The following is a 17,003-nucleotide window of genomic DNA, read 5'->3' as shown; positions in this document are numbered from 1 at the left end:
CTGAGCGACTTCCCTTTCACTTTTCGTTTTCATGCACTGGAGAAGGAAATGGCAACCCACTCCAATGTTCTTGCCTGGAGAATCCCAGGGACAGGGGAGCCTGGTGGGCTGCCGTCTATGGGGTCGCACAGAGTCAGACACGACTGAAGCGACTTAGCAGCTGCAGTATATTATGATCACTGAACAGAGGACATTGATGTTTCTGTTGTTTCTTTTTGCTCCTTGAGACAGGCCAGTCATGGCTCTGGCAACCAGTAGGAGGATGGCAACTCAAGAGAAGAACATGTTTTGAAAAGAGTGCTTGAAATAACATTCTAGACTTAGAGAATAAAATGGAGCACAGTGAATCTTCCCTCTCTTTTCCTCCTGATTTTTTATAATGACTATAATATCAAAATGTCTCAGCTGCAGATACACACAGATACAGGAGCTCACTGCAGTATTTCCCGACTGACACACACTGATAAAGAGGGCTTTCCCTAGCAGACAGAGCACTTGCTCTTCTTCAGCTGCTATTTTCATGGTGCCTTTTAGTGTGCTTCTCATCGTTGGGAAATTTTGAAAAAAGTTCTGCCAAGGACAGAAAAAGGAATTTCTTTTTCTTTTTTCTTTTTTTTGGGCCACATCACATGGCTTGTGGAATCTTAGTTCCCCCACCAGGGATCCAATCCGGCCCTCAGCAGTGAAAGCAGAGCCCTAACTACCGGACCACCAGGGAATTCTCCTTTCAGTATATTGTTCTAAAATTTGCTTTTTGTCCTTTATTTGGAAACTCATTGATTTCACCATGAAAATAGTTTTGAGGAGAAAATAAAAAACCAAGGGATTTACGTGAAGATGTAGCAGATAATTTTTAAGTGTAATCTTATGCAAAAACAAGGTAAAATGTTTCTTATGCGAAAACAAGGCAAACCGTTTTAAGGCCTTGAACTCCTGTATCTTGTTACATTGTTAGACACTTCAAATCAATAGCTTTCTTAAAACTGAGTTTGCCCTTTCTTCCAATCACTTTGCTCCACGAAGACTTCTATGTAATGAACTCCTCAGATGACCAGAAAATGCAGTTCCAGTTCTATGAAAATTTAATCAGATGTGAATTACAACCCCGTTCTGTGTCTGCAGACTTGGACACTGGGTTTGTTCCCTTCGAGAATGGGGTCATGTTGAAGAGTCCTGTGCTTTTTTTTTTTTTTTAACCTAATTGAAATCCAGCTGGGATAGTTGCAGAGCGTGTTCAGAATGTAACTGGCTCTCCTTTTATAACGAGAAGAAAAGAGGCAAACTACCTCTTCATTCCTAATGGGCTGTGCCTAAAGGCGGGTCGGGAGACAGAGACATCAGATAAAGGCTGTCTGCCATCTAAGTTCTTAGAATCATGCAGAGGACAGAGGTATATATCAAAAGGAATCCCAAGTGAGGTCAGTGCCCTAGAGAGACCTCTCAGGATTTCCTGCAAACAACTTCTAGAGAATGAATATAGCGAGTCAGGGGCAGAGAGGAGCTTATTTATATTCTCTTCCCTGCGCCTTGCCAGTTGTAACCTCTGGCAGCGTACAACTCTCTGTAGGGCTTGGGCTGGGAGAAGAGCGCGGCCCAGCGGGCCCGGAGGGTGTCACTCACCGCCCAGCCTCGCCCTCGCGGGCCAGCGACCAATGGGCATAGGCCGGGCCCGGGAGCGCGACCAACGGGAGCCGGCGGGCGGAGGCTCTCTGCCCTTTAAGGAGCCGCTGGGCGCGGGGTCACGGGAACCCGGCGCTTGGAGACAGGCATCGTCCAGGTTTAACCGCCATGTCCCTGCAGGTGAGCTGGGTGTGCTAAAACTGCTGGGGGCGGGGAGGAGCGTCCGTCCCGGAGAAAAGCGCTCGAGTGGGGCGTGGGGCCGGCGTGACGGCCCGCCGGGGGCGCGGCGCATCTCTGACCCGCCCCTTCGGGCTGCTGCTTGCCAGTCGCCTTTGTCCCCGGTGGCAGTCCGAGGGGACCCCCGAGACACGCCCACCCCATCCCCAGTGCCCCCTTATTGCGCGTAGTCCGCACCGGTGCACTCAGTTGACGGCGTGCCGGGCTTCCTATAGCAACTCTTGTGAACCTCGGGGACTGGTTAGACGCAAACCCGGCACCGGCCGGGGGAGGGCGGGCGCGGGGTTGCTCCCGGCGGACCCGGCGGACCCGGTGGGCCTGCCCAGCGCTCTCTTGCCATCCTGGAGAGGGGGGTGTGGGCGGCTGCGGCCTCCCCTTGCTCCTTGGCACGTCTAGGGGTTCTCCCAGGCAAGTGCAGAGATCTGGAAAACCGCGATCTTAAAATGCTGTTCTTGTGATCTTTGGAGGGAAAAAAATATCTATGTTCAGGGTGGAAATTTGGGAGAAAGAGAACAAATATGAAGGAAAAAAGGAAAAAAGGGAAAGTGTTAGTCTCTCAGGCCTGTCCGACTCTTTGTGACCCCATGGACCCGCCAGGCTCTTCTGTCCATGGAATTCTCCAGGCAAGAATACTGGAGTGGGCAGCTATTTTTTCAAGGGGATCTTCCCAACCCAGATATGAAACCAGGCGGGTTCTTCACCAGGGAAGCCCATAATATAAAGTAAAACATCAGGCATTCCTTCACCCAAGTGATAATCACAGCAGCACTAAGTTACTTTCTCAAGTGTTCGAGAAACATCTCTGTGATATGTGAATATATATGTTTATACACACACTTTGCTTTTTATATAATTTTGCTTGCTCTCTCTCTCTCTCTCTCTTTGTACTATGAGCTTTTTGTCACTACTAAATATTCTTTAACATTTTTTAATCGTCTGCATTGGGTACATGGCAGAGTGCACCCCATGGGACAGTGGTGACACCAGGGTCACTGCCTACACCAAGGGTGGGGTCGGGGGCCTTGTGAAAACATGAACGGGAGAGGGTGTGAGGAGAGGTTTTAAGGGAGTTGTTCTGAAGACCCTTCAGGCACAGGTGCAGGGGAAATCCGGTGGGTCAGCTTTCAGCCAGGGTGCTGAGGACCCGACTCCAGCAGAGTGAGCTTAGCAGAGGTTGAAATTCCTCACCCAAAGCTGCGAGCCCAGCTCTGCAGCAGCACGGGAACATCATCCAACTTTCCCTTTGGCCCAGAGTGCTTGGAATTAAGTGTAAATGACTGGACCTTTAAATCCCTGTTTCTGGGATTTCCCTGGTGGTCCAGTGGTTAAAACTCTGTGCTTCACCGCAGAGGGTGTAGGTTCCATCCTTGGTCAGGGAACTAAGAACCTGCATGTGGTGAGGTGTGGCCAAAGATTAAAAGAAAAAAAAAAATCTGTTTCTCACCTATGATAATTTCAGACTCTCCTAATATCACTTTTCATTCATGTATTCAGCAAGGAGGTACAGGGCTCAGATGGGCTCCTACCACCTGCCAGCACTCTGTTAAGGCAAGGCTCTTGCTACTGAGATGAACATTTGTGCCTATCCTCTGTTCTGAATACTTGGGGGGAACAAATACATTCCCACCAGCCCTTGTGCTGAGCCCTAATAAATACTGTTGGGGCTGCCTGGAACCCCCTTCCCTGTCTCTGTCCATCCCCTAGGCACTGACCCCTCCCCAGGCTCAGCTAAGCATCATCTCCTCCAAGAATGTGCCTTCCACCCTCGTGACTGCTCCCTTCTCTGTGGTCCCAGGGCACCCACTGCTCCTCTGCTTGAGCAAGTATCACATGATCACTGTGACCCACTCATCTCCCACAGGACGCTGAGCTTTGTGAAAGCTGGCTGCCCTGTTCATCCCTGTCTGCTCTCCCAAGGCCTGGCCCCTCAGAAGTGTTCAATACATATTGAATCAATAGTGTGATACAAGTGGTGAGCTCTGGGCCGGCAGAGTCAACAGAATGAAGTCAAGAATATTTACGGTCTTATTCTTGTTTCATCCTCGTGCTTCCCAGCTGAGGCTGATGCCTTTTATTTGAGCTGAAGCCAAATCTCTCCATTGCTTACACAGAGTCCCAGGGCAGTGTGTCTCCAAGCTAGAATTAAAATCCAGGATCCTGATGCGAGCCCGATGTTTTTCCTGCCACGGCTCATCGTGGTTGGGCTGGGAGAAGGCACATCAAAACTGCCATGTAAAACACAAGTGTATCATGTTGGGGTGCCAGGGAAGGGCATGCTGGAGAGAAAGACTGGCCCTGGGCCCTGCTCTGGAATGGGTTTTTCTTATCTGCCTGGTGAGAGATTAGAGAGGGGACCCCTGAAATTGCCTGGGAAATGGTCAAGGGCTCCACTTTGGAGAGGGTCTGAGACTTTCATGAGCTTGTCAGATGGCTCCATACCCCTCAAAACATGAAGCACAGTCTTCCAAAAACTCCTTCCTGGAAGGCAGGGACTTAGCATGGTTTCTGAAGAGCCTTAGAATTCGTATCAAGGCTTAGCTTGCCAAAAGGACTTGAGTTGCTGTCATTGGAAGATGACACGGGACTTCACAGCAAATAGAACACCCGGGATGCCTGCCAACCCTGAAGGGAAGGATCCTTATACCTCCTGGACAGTCTCTCCCTGTCCTGCCCTTAGAAAGCTGAGGGCAGTGATGTAGCCTTTTAACTTTGTCCTTATTATAGACACAATATGTACACATTATGGGAAATTTGGAGAGTATAGATGGGTTTTTTTTAAAAAAAAACAGGAAACTTACCAATAGAGGCCATTAGTATTGACACATTTTAGTATATTTAGATGTCTGTTCAAGAAACTGATTTCATTTCCTTTGGATAAATACTCCAAAGTGGGTTGTGAGATCATATAGTAGTTCTTTTTAAAATTTTTTTGAGGAAGCTTCACACTGTTTTCCACAGTGGCTGCACCAATTTACATTCCCACCAAGGTGTATAGGGTGCCGTTTTCGCCACATCCTCATCAACACTGGCTATTTCTTGCCTTTTTGATCACAGCCATTCTTACAGATATGGGGTGATATGTCATTGTTGTTTTGATTTCATTTTCCTGATGCTTAATGATGTGGAGCATTGTTTCAGGTCCCTATATATCTTCTGTGGAAAAATCTCCTGACTCTTTTAAAATCAGATTGTTTTGTTTTGCTTTTTTTTTTTTTTTTTTTGATGTTCAGTCATATGAGTTCTGTATATATTTTGGAAATTAGCCCCTTATCAGATATACAGTTTGCAAATATTTTGCCCCGTTCAGTGGGCTGCCTTTTCATCTTGTTGATGGTTTCCTTTGCTGTGCAGGAGCTTTTTTGTTTGCTGTAGTCTCTTGTGTTTATTTTCATTTTAACTAGTTTTGCTTTCGGTGTCACATCCAAAAATCATTGCTAAGAATGATGTCAAGGAACATTCTATGTCTTTTTCTAGTTGTTTACAGTTTAAATCTCATGTTCAAGCCTATAATTCATTTTGAGTTGATTTTTGTATGTGGTGTAAGATGGAGTCCAGTCTCATTTTTTGGCATGTGTATTCAGCTTCCCCAGAATTGTTGACTGAAGACACTGTCCTTTCTGTACTGTATATTCTTGGCTCCTTTGTCATAAACGAATAGACCATATATGCATGGGTTTATTTCTGGGGTCTTGACTCCGTTCCATGGATTTTTGTGTCTGTTTATATGTCAGTACCATACCATATATTTTGCTTACTATATAGCTTGTAATATTATTTTAAATCAGGAATTGTGATGCCTCCAGCTTTGTTCTTCTTTCGCAAGATTGCTTTAGCTTTTATAGTCCTATACACATTTTGCTGCTAAGTCACTTCAGTTGTGTCCGACTCTGTGCGACCCCATAGATGGCAGCCCGCCAGGCTCCCCCGTCCCTGGGATTCTCCAGGCAAGAACACTGGAGTTGGTTGCCATTTCCTTCTCCAATGCATGAAAGTGAAAAGTAAAAGTGAAGTCGCTCAGTTGTGTCCTACCCTCAGCGACCCCATGGACTGCAGCCTTCCAGGCTCCTACATCCATGGGATTTTCCAGGCAAGAGTACTGGAGTGGGGTGCCATTGCCTTCTCTGCCATACACATTTCAGGATTGCTTTTTCTCTTTCCATGAAAAATGCCATGGGAATTTTGATAATGAATTGCATTGAGTTTGTTGATGACTTTGGGTAAGATGAACATTTTACTAACTGTTAATTTTTTCTATCCATGAACAGGGAATATTTTTCCATTTATTTATGTATTCTTCAGTTTTTAAACATTTAGATAAACATTTTAAATATTAAGAATTTTATTTTGTCCTCTGTATCAAATACGTAGGTGCATTGTCCATGTAACAGGTAAGGACCAGAGGAAGTATCCACAAGTTAAAATAAGAATAATTCTGGTGGAACCAGAGCAGTAATAGTTCATTTCTGATCGAAAGCTTCCTGTCCCCTTTAAGTTCCCCTGAAGCAAATAAACCTGCCAAAAGTTAGCAAATGCACTGTGTCTTTTTGTTTTAGGCTGATTTTGACAAGGCGGCCAAAGACGTGAGGAAGCTGAAAACCAGACCAGATGATGAGGAATTAAAAGAGCTCTATGGACTCTACAAACAGTCTGTAATTGGAGACATAGATATTGGTATTGTGCTGTCATATTAAAAAATAACAGTACACTTTATTGAACAGTGTAGAAGCATAAAATAACAAGTAATCCTGTGACTATATCTGTCCTTCTTTTGGCAGAGTGTCCAGCACTGTTAGATCTAAATGGAAAGGCTAAGTGGGAAGCCTGGAACCTTCAAAAAGGTAGTTAGTTTTTAAATGTTACACAAACCTTCTTAATTTCCACATACATCGGTCGGTGAGTCAACCTGTTTGTATCTTTCTAGGATTATCAAAGGAAGATGCCATGAGTGCCTATATTTCTAAAGCAAAAGAGCTAATAGAAAAATACGGAATCTAGAATTCAGCCCGTGAGAGAATTTTCCTTTTGAAGCCTTCATAATGGTATCGTGACCTAATACTTAGGGGAGAAATGCACTGTAACTCTTGATGGATCATCAATATTTTTGCTAGTAACATGACTTGTCATTCTGAATTAGAGGTATGCTGAAATTACATGTTTAACGAAATTTTACTTGCTAAAACCAGGCAATTTTTAAGAGTTCTTTTTAAAGTGTTGCTCTGGTAGTGTGTACACAAAAACATTAATCATTGCTTGTTCTTTTGACTCCTGTTTTTTCTGCAGTGAAGTGGTCTTACTGGTATAATCAGCACAGTTTATTAAGAACTAATCACAAGGGTCTTTGTTTCACTGTGTAGCTTTGGGGTTCACACCAACACGGAGCCTCAGCAATACAGACACACCCGGCTCCAGGCTCCCTTCAGTGACTGATTTATAGGTAACCCAAGGCAAGTTACTGAAGCTTTGCTAAAGCTCATCTGTAGGGTAAGGGGAAAATGTTGATCTCAGAGGGTAAGAATTGAATGAGGTACCTGTAATTATCCTACCTTCATTTTAAAGTGTATACTATATAAAAGCTGATAGCAAGCAACAAAACTTTAAAAAATAAACTTATGAGTCTATCTCAAGCTCTTCAAAGAAAGAAGAAAAGCTGTCATGGGCTATCAACCATTCAAGTTTCTATGCTTAAGACAAAAACATCAGGCTGAAAGGTAGTAGCTGGTGATGACGGACTGTGCAGCATGCCTCTGAAGTCCAGTTTTATCAGAGTGAAAATGCAGAATCTGTAGTTTCTGTTGGACCAGTTTGCAGTCTCACTTGGCTGTCCACAGGCTCTCTGAAAGAAGGTAGTCTCATTTTCAGAGTCCTAACATCCGCTTAAGATTCCACAGGCTAGAAATCTTTCCAGACTGGGTGCCTGTCCCCTCCTGAGGGGTGTAGGTTTGGTGTTGTGTGAGAGATTGATTTCATGTGACTTAAGAAAAAAAATTTTGGATCGACTAGATGAATTTTTAGGGAATTATGTTGGGTGAAATAAAAGCCAGTCTCAAAAGGTTGTATATTGTATGATCCTGTTTATGTAACATCCTTGAATTGGCAAAATTACAAACCTTGAGGACCTAACAGTGATTGCCAAGGAGGAGGGGAATGGGGGAGGATGTTAAAAGGCCAGCAGGAGGGATCCAGCGGTGATGGGATGTTCTGTATCAATGTCATCCCCTGGTTGGCCGGCGACCCTAGAATTTCGCACGATGTTGCCATCTGGGGAAACTGGGGAGCTCTGTGTTGTTTCTTAGAACCCCATGTGAATCTACAGTTCCCTCAAAATAAAAAGTTTGATGAAAAACAAATCTAGCTTGATTTCTAATCTGGAAAACTTTGGAAAGTAAAGGTGATTCTCCTCTCTACTAAGTGTTGCCTAAAGACAGAAGCCTTCCACAAAGAAGTCAACACCCTCTTCCAGCGGAGGGCTTGGAAACTCTTCGAGCGGTTCCTGCGTGGACCTCACTTCCACCCCAAAAGCCTGGCGTCGGCTGCATCAGGAGATTCCTATTTGTGGACTCTAGTAACTACAGGTTGTTCGAATGAATAATCACAAATCACAAATTCCTTTAGCACCAATCCTTCCAGAATGGAGCCCTGTATCCTACACCAAAGAGTAAAGCACAGTTCAGTGCGTACTAAACAGGGAACATAGTTTCTTGAGGTTACCTTTAGCTCAAATGTATTACATGAATTCTAACTCAAAACCCTTCTCCCCGCCATGGTGAATTCTGTATTATTTTCACTTTGTTAAAAAGAAACAATGGGGACTTCCCTGGTGGTCCAGTAGCTAAGACTTGGAGGTCCCAGTGCAGGGGCCCGGGTTTGATCCCTGGCCAGGGAACTAGATCCCACATGCTGCAGCTTAGAGTTCACATGCTGCGACTAAGACCCACTGCAGCCAAGTAAATAAATAAATATTAAAAAGAATGGTACATTCTAAAAAATCCCTCTTGTGTGTATTTCCCTTAATCTTACTCACTAAGATTCTCTATATACTGTTTTTAAACCAACAAAAACACAACCCCATATTATGTGATCCCAAACACATCTGTGCTTTAGAAGGCGACATTTTAGTGTGTCAAGCTGTGTCAAGCATTTGAAGCCATAAGGAAGAGACACTGGTTGCATGAAGTAGGGGCTTTATTGTGAAGAACCAAGGGAGATAACAAATCAAGGTGCCAATTCCAAGCTAGGATTCCAAGAGACACACACAGTTTGGGACTTGGCAGAGATGGCAGGACCCACGTACCCCTGGGGATATGGTGCCTCTCCATCCGGGCAATAGGTATCTATGAATCCTACCAGTGGTGTTCTGCCGTTGCTCGGACTCAAGTCATTCTCCTATTTAATTTTTCCCCTTTTCTTTTCTGTCTGTTTCCAACTGGTGTGCTTTCTCTCTCTGTCTGGTTCAGATGATCACACACAAAGCTGAGGCAGCCCGTTGGGTCTGGCATTTGTGCTTGACCCTCTGTACGCCAAGGACTAGACCCCAAACAGTTGCCCTGAGTCCCAGTTGGTCATTGCATAAAGAGCAGCAGGAACACACAGAGACAACAGGCAATCCAGGTTGGAGGAACCCCTTAGAAGAGAACCTAAGAAGGCTACAGGCATTCCGGGGACTTGCCAGGACAGGCAGCAATGATTATTCGGGGCTGTCTTATTTTAACAGTAGGCTACATTTCCTCATTGAATGGGGCAAGCCTATATTTCAAAAGGTGAGATCAGGCTTTGGGCCACAGTGTGTTAATGAAACAGTCATTTCATTTCAAGCACTTCCCCTGTCTGTGATTTTCACTGTCAGAATAACCGAAAGGAAGAAATAAATCATTGACCAAGCAGGAATTTCATTGACAAACCTTCCACAGGTGAGACTCAAATGAGATTCTAATACAAAGAAGAAAGACCCTCCCGGAAGTATTCTTGACCCATTCGTCTTTCATCCCCCAGATACGTAAATGCTCTGGGGAAATACATTTGTAGATAACCATCACCCTGACAGCAGCAAATGTATCATTTTCCAATCTCTGAAACAAAGTCCTAAGCTACTCTAAAAAACTGAAGAAGAGTATCAGATAATCAACTGGACTGTTTTAAGACCAAGAAGGGGAGATATCTGTCAAGAGGCGAGCAGTGATATTTCTAGAGCCTTGGTTATGTAATTCTTGATGAAGCTTGTATTGGAAGGTTCCATAAGATAGAAGTGGTTTCCTGGAAGCACAAAACTGTCAAAACTTCCACTGGTTACGTCTTTCCAGGCTGAAAAAACAGAATTGTATTTAATAACAGATGACGCCACCACCCACAGAGTTACTCCCAGGTGTTACTTTTCTAAGAGCACACTAGTGGTAGGGTTACTTCCATGGTCTCATGTTCTGTACACCCTGAATTTTTAATTCCTCAGAGACCTATCAGTATACAGTGGTATCACCTGCCTTCTCTCATTTTACACACAACTGACATCTCTCCATTTACACTAGATAAAACTGGGACCAGCTTTCTACTCCATGTAACTGCCAGTTGAGAGTTTTGTTGTTGTTGTTCACACTAATACTTTTATTTGGCCTTTGTGCCCTATACTGACCAGACCATTTTTATACAAATGAATTGTTTAAAAAAGACACTTACTTGAAGTACAGCAATAGTTTAAGGATATAAAAAGAAGCATGGGCATTACACATCCCCTTGTAGTGTATGAAAAAAAGTGTGACTGGATTTATGTACTAGTACAGGACATTAAAAAATCAGATCTGTGCTGTAAGGCATGGCCAGCACCTCTGGCATGGAAATCATCAGATGTCTCAATAAAACACCTCAAACCATCAAAATCATTTCACCTTCCATATCCAGTGGTACATCTTCAGATCCAGAAAAGCATGTTATGTCACAAGAAAGACGAGTCTTAGAGGGTGTGTCCGAGCTGCAAATATAAAGGAGCCAGTTAGTAACGTTTCATAATAGACACCCCCTAGAATCTTTTCCTATTAATAACCTCATTTAAATCAAACAAGTCCTCACTTCCTTCCCTTTTACTGTTTACAGCAATACAAACATTTTATTTTTTTTAATCCGTGGCACTTTTACGTGTCAGCACCTGTCTGAGAGTCACTGTGGTCCAGGTTATTTTCCAAGATCTTCTGGCTTCTAGAACAGTCAGGTGCAGTCAGGCAGCACCTGGGCACCCAGTCCAACACAAAATGGGGCTGGCTATATAGTATCTTTAACTGTCATTCCCCTGAAATGGCCACCTCTCTATCCTCCAGCCCTCCCTTGTTTGGGAGAGGGTTGCTGTGTGCAGGTTCAATCCTGGGTCAGGAAACCAGGATCCCACATCCAATGTGGTGTGCCCAAAAAGAAATAACACTAAGCAAGAAAGGGCCACATGTAGGTCTCCTGAAGGAATGTGGTCATCCTAAGAGAGTCAGGAAGCCACCAGGAGGATTTAGCGCAAGGCACATCGTGACCAGACTTGACAGTCATCCCTTTTGGTACAATGTGTCGAGCAGACTGAAGGGGACAAAGGATTGTCTCTTTCAATAGTCCGGGCAAGAAGTCCCACTTCTGCCTGGAATGTAGAAAACCAGGAGCGCCACTTGTGGCCTAACAAGGAAAAAAGCCCAACAAACTGCAAAACCATAAATTCTTCAACTCTTCAGGAAGCTGAGTTTGCAAGGCAAACCAGAAACCGAACTCCAAGGAAGATTGGGCCCCTCTAAGGAGAGATGGGTCACATGGACTGGCTCATGTGGGCAGAGCACAGGATGAAGGGTGTCTGCTGTCCATGTGGGTGAGAAGGAACCAGCTACAAATGTTCAAGTGCTGGGGACCAAGCATGGGGTGATGTGTCAGATGCAGGTCACACTGACTCACAGGCTTCTATCCATGGCCCCCACTAGGGGTTCATGAGAAAGACTAGGAACAAGGCAGGAGGTCAGAAATAGCCCTCTCTGCAGGGCAGGTGGGCAGCAGGAAATTGGATGTGACCATCAGATGGACACTGACCCTGCCCCCAGTCAAGTCCTCCCCTCCTACCAAGCAGAAATCTCAGTTGCTAGAGGAGGGGCATCAAACACTTCCCCTCCACGCCCCCAACCCAGGGCACATGGGAAGACCCATGGATGTAGGGGATGGAAGCATTAACCCTCTACCCTGGGGGAAGGAATGGGAAGGGTCTTGGGCCCCCTGTGCTGTGCTTAGTCACTCAGTTGTGTCTGAATCGTTGCGACGCCATGGACTGTAGCCTGCCAGGCTCCTCTGTCCATTGGGATTTTCCAAGTAAGAATACTGGAGTGTGTTGTCTTGCCCTCCTCCAGAGGATCTTCCCAACCCAGGGATCAAACCCAGTTCTCCCACCGGCAGGCAGATTCTTTACTGTCTGAGCCACCAGGGAAGCTCAAGAATACTGGAGTGGGTAGCCTATCCCTTCTCCAAGGGATCTTCGTGACTCAAGAATCAAACCAGGGTCTCCTGCATTGCAGGTGGATCCTTTACCAGCTGAGCTACCAGGCCCCCAATTCTATACAAAAGCCAAGGCAAAGTCTTCTACTACTGGGGAGGGACTGGAAACTTCCACCTAATACCCACCAGACCCACCCACAAGACCTAGACACAGAGGACCTGACTAAGACTGAAGCTGAAGATTGGCTCGGATGTCCAACAGCTCCCCTTGTTACCCCAGGGGCTAGCATCACACATAGGGGACCAAACAACAGCTGTCAGTGGGGAGAGCCTGGAGAGAGACAGAAAAATTGAGACAAATTCTCCAGTCCAGTCTCCACAGTAAGCATGCAGTAACTTGGGAGAACCATTGCCCTGAAGTATAACCATAGCAGCAACAAAACTGAAACTCAGCTCATCTCCAGTCTGGATTGACCCAACTCCCCACATTCATGGCCTGCCAGAGGAGACATGCTCAAATCATAAAATATATTTATGTCAGTTTCATGCATGATATCTTTCAATAGAATATCTGTTTTATGCATGATACCTAGCTTAAAAAAAAAATTATCAGACACAAAAAGCAAGAAATAACTCCATTGTCAAGAGGCAAAGTAATTAAAAGAATAAGATTTAAATGGGCTTCCCAGGTGGCCCAGTGGTAACTTACCCACCTGCCAAAGCAGGAGACATAAAAGACTCCGGTTCAATCCCTGGGTGGCAAAGATCCCCTGGAGGAGGGCATGGCGACCCACTCCAGTATTCTTGCCTGGAGAACCCCACGGACAGAGGTGCCTGGCAGACTAGAGTCCATAGGGTTGCCAAGAGTCGGACACAACTGACGTGACTTAGCACATACGCACAAGACTCAAATAAGACCCAGATGTTGGAACTGTCAGACAAGGGCTTGACAGTCGCTATGATGGAGATGCCAAAGGGTTTCATAGGAAAGATGGACATATGTGAACAAATAGGGAAGTTCATTAGAGAGGTGAAGACTGCAAGGAAGAGTCCAAAAGAAATTCTAGAAATAAGCAGCGGCAGCAATAGGGTATTCCTTTGACAAGCTCATCAGTAGATCTGATACAGCTGAGCAAAGTCAATGTGAAGATGGTTAATAGAAATTATCCAAACTGAAACAAAAAGAAAAAAAAAATGTTTTTAAAGGAGAACATCTGAGAGCCCTGGGATGATGACTGACAGCCTGACATGTGTGTCATCAGGGTCCCAGAGAGAGAAGAGGACTGTGTGTTTGTCCGAGTAGGACAGGAGGACAGCTTCAGTGAAGTGGAGCTGCAAAGCCTTCCCTCCTGCCTCGGATTTTCCTTTTGACCTCCGGGCTTTGAGCCTTGGGGGTGGGTGATGGGCAAGGAGAGGGTGGAGAGACATTCCAGGCCTGATTTCCTGTATATTGGGAAAAGCTGAGTGCTGCAGAGAGGCGGAGAGAGGAAAGCAGACCAAGGAAGGGGAAGTAGCTGAAGCAGAAAGAGGAGAATCCAGAACAAGCTTAGGACATTTGAGATTTGGAGAGAGGAAGTGAATCCTCGTAAGTAGCTCCTAAGATTTGATTCTCTGAGGAGAGGCTGAGACTTAAAAAAAATTTTTTTTTTTTTTGTATTCTGCGAGTGGAATATCCTTGTGAATGACTTTTATTTTCAGTCTGGGGGAGGTTTCTTTTGAGATCTCTTGAGAGTTTAGCTAAACTGCTTTATAATATTGGTGCCTCAGCAGCCATGCTGTGCGGCCAGGCAGCTTGTGAGAGCCTGGACCTGACGCTTGGCCCTCCTGGAGCAGAGTCACAAACGGGTGAGTTCCTGTTGTGACCCTCCCCCAGTGGCCTAGGTGGCAGCCACTCTGGGGCCCCTGGAGCCTTCCCTTGTGTACCGTTTAGATAAACCTCGCATGAAGTTTACCAAAACCCGCTCTTTGGGGTTCGCTCTTTGGTCAATACCAATCTGGACTTAGCCCAGAAACCCCAAAGCCCTCCACCCAGGCCTAAGGGTGTGTCCATCAGGTCCAGCCATCTCTCTGCCTGCAGTTGGCCTTGACCTCCCCATGTGGCCCCACTAGGTGCACCGTGGACCTCTTCCACCACCCGTGAGTCATGAACTTCTCTATTTCAATTTCTCTCAGGGTCTGTTGTTGAACCTTGGCTCCCTTTCCAGCACTCAGGGTTCTTCTTAACAAATGTTAATTCCCCAAAGTCACCAGAACCTCTGGTAGTGAATTGTTGGGTTGGATTTTTAAAAATTGAGGGTGGTTTGTTGTGTGCCATATCCACGGCGTCTCCCAAACACGACCTCCTTGCATCCTCACCCACCACACCTTGAGGGGTTTACTCTCAGCATCCCTTCCTCTGAGAGACGGGACCCTGGGTCCAAATCTCACAGCCACTAGGCCAGGGGTCTGGATCCTGGTGAAGAGCCTCTACAGAAGGCATGTTTGTACGAGGCTTAATTAAAAAGCAGTTTTTGCCTACGCTATTTCACTAATGTCCACAGTGCTTTGGATTACGTTTCCTTTGGTAGGGGTAGGGGATGTCAGACTTGGACTGGTGTTTCTTGGATTCTGACTCTACGCTAAACCCGGAACACAGACAGCACAGCCCTATGGGGATCACATTTGCTCAGACGGTTGGGGTAGAAATGGAGAGAGATGACAGACCAGGGCAGCTAGTGCCCTTAGTGGTGGAGCAGAGGTGAGCATTGGTGTGAACGCAGAGATGTGATAGAAATGAACAGGATTGTCTCTGTTCTCAAGGTGCTTCAAGTCTGCTCCACTTTTTTCCTTTTTTAAAGCTATTTGTATAAACTTCTACTCACAGGCACTGCCTGTGGAGGCCCTAGGTTCAGCTCCAGGCGTTGTGGCAGAAAGAAAAGGAACACAGACCCGTATGTCTGGCTCCTCCCCAAAGGAGACAAGAGCCAGACAAAATTGAAGAAATGCATGATGGTATATAATAGTGACTGAGGGCCAAATGCTGGCCCCACAGGACCTGCTGTGGGGAGATTAGGAAAAGGAGAACCTTGTGGTTTCAGTTTATTAGGGCCAGTATCTGGAACATTAGGACTTCAGTCCTATTAGAAGAATCAAATGTCAGTGAGACCTCTCAGGAGACAGGAATAGTTAGGTGTCATGGAGCCAAATGAGTTCTGGAACAAAATTCCCCCAAGAAGCAAACCACTCCCTTGTCCTGGATCACCTCCACATATTTAATAAGTAGGGATCCCCTTCTGCTGTTCCCCTAAGAAGATGAGCATCCTTTGACATTAGTAATTTATTCAACAAATGTTTTTTATGTGATAAAGCATACTGGATTGGCCAAAAAGTTCATTTGGGGATCTTGTAAGATCTTATGGAAAAACTCGAACAAACTTTTGGCCAACCCAACACACATTGAACCACATTTTTTTTAAAAAGATAAAGATGCCCTGTGCATCATTGATTGATGTAATTTCCATGCCCAGGCTCCATTTTAAGGCGGCAAAAATATCACAGGTGGGCCTCAAAAGAAAACAAGTCAAACTCTGCCTTCCTGGACAAGGATCCTCAGAGAACAGCCAACCTGTGTCTTCCATAGATAATTATTTTAAAAAGAGAGAGAGAGAGAAAATGTGCCTTAATGACTTACATGACATCATGCAAAATATGAAGATCTGCTAACAACCTGGTAACAGATTCTGGACTCATTTCCTCATCAAAAAATTTGTCAGGAACGCCTCCTATTTTCTTCATTACAAAGGCAATTTCTTCTTTACACAAATTATCTTTGTGGAGATGAATGTTGGCCTTTGACATGAAACAGTAAAAACATTAGTCTGACATTTCATTTAAAACACCTGTTCAGACGCTGAACGCTCTCTACTCTCCCTTTTGGTGATTTTGAGAATTCTCTGATCAGGGCTTTCCTGGTGGTCCAGGGGTTAACAATCTGCCTTGTGGGAAGAACAAGATGGCAGAGACGTAGGTGGACGTGGAGTACATCTCTCTCCACAGATACGTCAGGAATACACCTTCAGACACAGAAGTGCTTACAGACCATCACCTGATGGCAGACAGGAGTACCTGACCACGGGAAAAGAATCTGCCTTGGTAGTGCAGGGCACACTGGTTCAATCCCTGGTCCAGGAAGATCCCACATGCCGCGGAGCAACTAAGCCTGTCGGACACAACTGCTCAGCCCATGTGCAGCAGCTACTGAAGCCTGTGTGCCCTGGAGCCTCTTTCCACAACAAAAGAAGCCACTGCATTGAGAAGCCTGCACCACACCTAGAGAAGAGCCCTGGCTCTCTGCAACTTAGAGGAAGATGTACACAGCAACGAGGACCCAGCACAGCCAAAAATAAACAAACATTTTTTATTAAAAAAAAAAAAGAATGATCCAGTTAGTTTGCTGAAAGTTAAATCCTCTGCTGACTCAGAATGGAGGAAAATACACTTAGAATCAATAGTTTTAATCGGAGATGCCTGGGCCAGTGCAGGCACTGACCAGGAAACAGTTAAAGTGCGTTTCAGAGCAAAGATGAGAAGAGGACAGTAAAAGAGATTTGTGAGAGTTTCATTAACCAATAGTATCTTTTATTCATCACCATGTCTACTGGATCAAAACTCATCAGAAAGGAAAACAATGACTTGATTTCCCCACCGCACTTCCCCCCTTTCCACCACCC

The 17,003-nt window shown here is 45.3% G+C and overlaps 2 protein-coding genes and 1 long non-coding RNA gene across 6 annotated transcripts; 2 read left to right on the top strand and 1 right to left on the bottom strand.

The window, feature by feature from the left end:
* The first annotated feature begins 1,652 nt into the window (after positions 1-1,652).
* Positions 1,653-7,111, top strand: ACBD7 (acyl-CoA binding domain containing 7). The gene is made up of 4 exons (XM_055543882.1): positions 1,653-1,800; positions 6,411-6,528; positions 6,633-6,695; positions 6,779-7,111. The coding sequence occupies exons 1-4, from the start codon at positions 1,789-1,791 to the stop codon at positions 6,850-6,852; spliced, it is 267 nt and encodes an 88-aa protein (XP_055399857.1). The 5' UTR covers positions 1,653-1,788; the 3' UTR covers positions 6,853-7,111.
* Positions 7,112-9,723: 2,612 nt separating this feature from the next.
* On the bottom strand, positions 9,724-13,722 carry OLAH (oleoyl-ACP hydrolase). Of its 4 annotated transcripts, none has more exons than XR_008701452.1 (3): positions 13,008-13,638; positions 10,734-10,816; positions 9,724-10,155 (listed from the first exon to the last, which is right to left on the bottom strand). XR_008701452.1 is itself a non-coding variant. In XM_055543881.1 (3 exons), exons 1-3 carry the CDS (start codon positions 13,720-13,722, stop codon positions 10,016-10,018), a joined length of 411 nt encoding a protein of 136 aa, XP_055399856.1. In that variant the 3' UTR covers positions 9,724-10,015. The 4 variants fall into 4 exon arrangements, 1 of the variants encoding a protein (XP_055399856.1); XR_008701451.1 differs by having other exon boundaries at positions 13,004-13,630; XR_008701453.1 differs by lacking the exon at positions 13,008-13,638 and adding an exon at positions 10,991-11,509.
* A 17-nt stretch (positions 13,723-13,739) lies between these two features.
* On the top strand, positions 13,740-16,684 carry LOC129625467 (uncharacterized). Its single transcript, XR_008701454.1, has 2 exons — positions 13,740-13,879; positions 16,330-16,684. It is a non-coding gene; the product is annotated as an uncharacterized LOC129625467 (long non-coding RNA).
* Positions 16,685-17,003: the final 319 nt, after the last annotated feature.

The sequence above is a fragment of the Bubalus kerabau genome, chromosome 13, assembly GCF_029407905.1.
Source record: "Bubalus kerabau isolate K-KA32 ecotype Philippines breed swamp buffalo chromosome 13, PCC_UOA_SB_1v2, whole genome shotgun sequence".
Taxonomy (NCBI): Eukaryota; Metazoa; Chordata; class Mammalia; order Artiodactyla; family Bovidae; genus Bubalus; species Bubalus kerabau.
This window is presented reverse-complemented; position numbering and strand designations above follow the sequence as displayed.

What these genes read in the sequence shown, in the direction of transcription:
- ACBD7 (XM_055543882.1), top strand. An exon ending in AATTGGAGACATAGATATTG is followed by an intron (nt 6,529 to 6,632) that starts GTATTGTGCTGT and finishes TTCTTTTGGCAG; the next exon opens with AGTGTCCAGCACTGTTAGAT. An exon ending in AGCCTGGAACCTTCAAAAAG is followed by an intron (nt 6,696 to 6,778) that starts GTAGTTAGTTTT and finishes GTATCTTTCTAG; the next exon opens with GATTATCAAAGGAAGATGCC.
- OLAH (XM_055543881.1), bottom strand. Translation starts at nt 13,722, where the DNA reads ATGTCTCTCCACCCTCTCCTTGCCCATCACCCACCCCCAAGGCTCAAA. An exon ending in GATGACACACATGTCAGGCT is followed by an intron (nt 10,817 to 13,534) that starts GTCAGTCATCAT and finishes TTATATTTGCAG; the next exon opens with CTCGGACACACCCTCTAAGA. An exon ending in TGTACCACTGGATATGGAAG is followed by an intron (nt 10,156 to 10,733) that starts GTGAAATGATTT and finishes CTGTTTTTTCAG; the next exon opens with CCTGGAAAGACGTAACCAGT.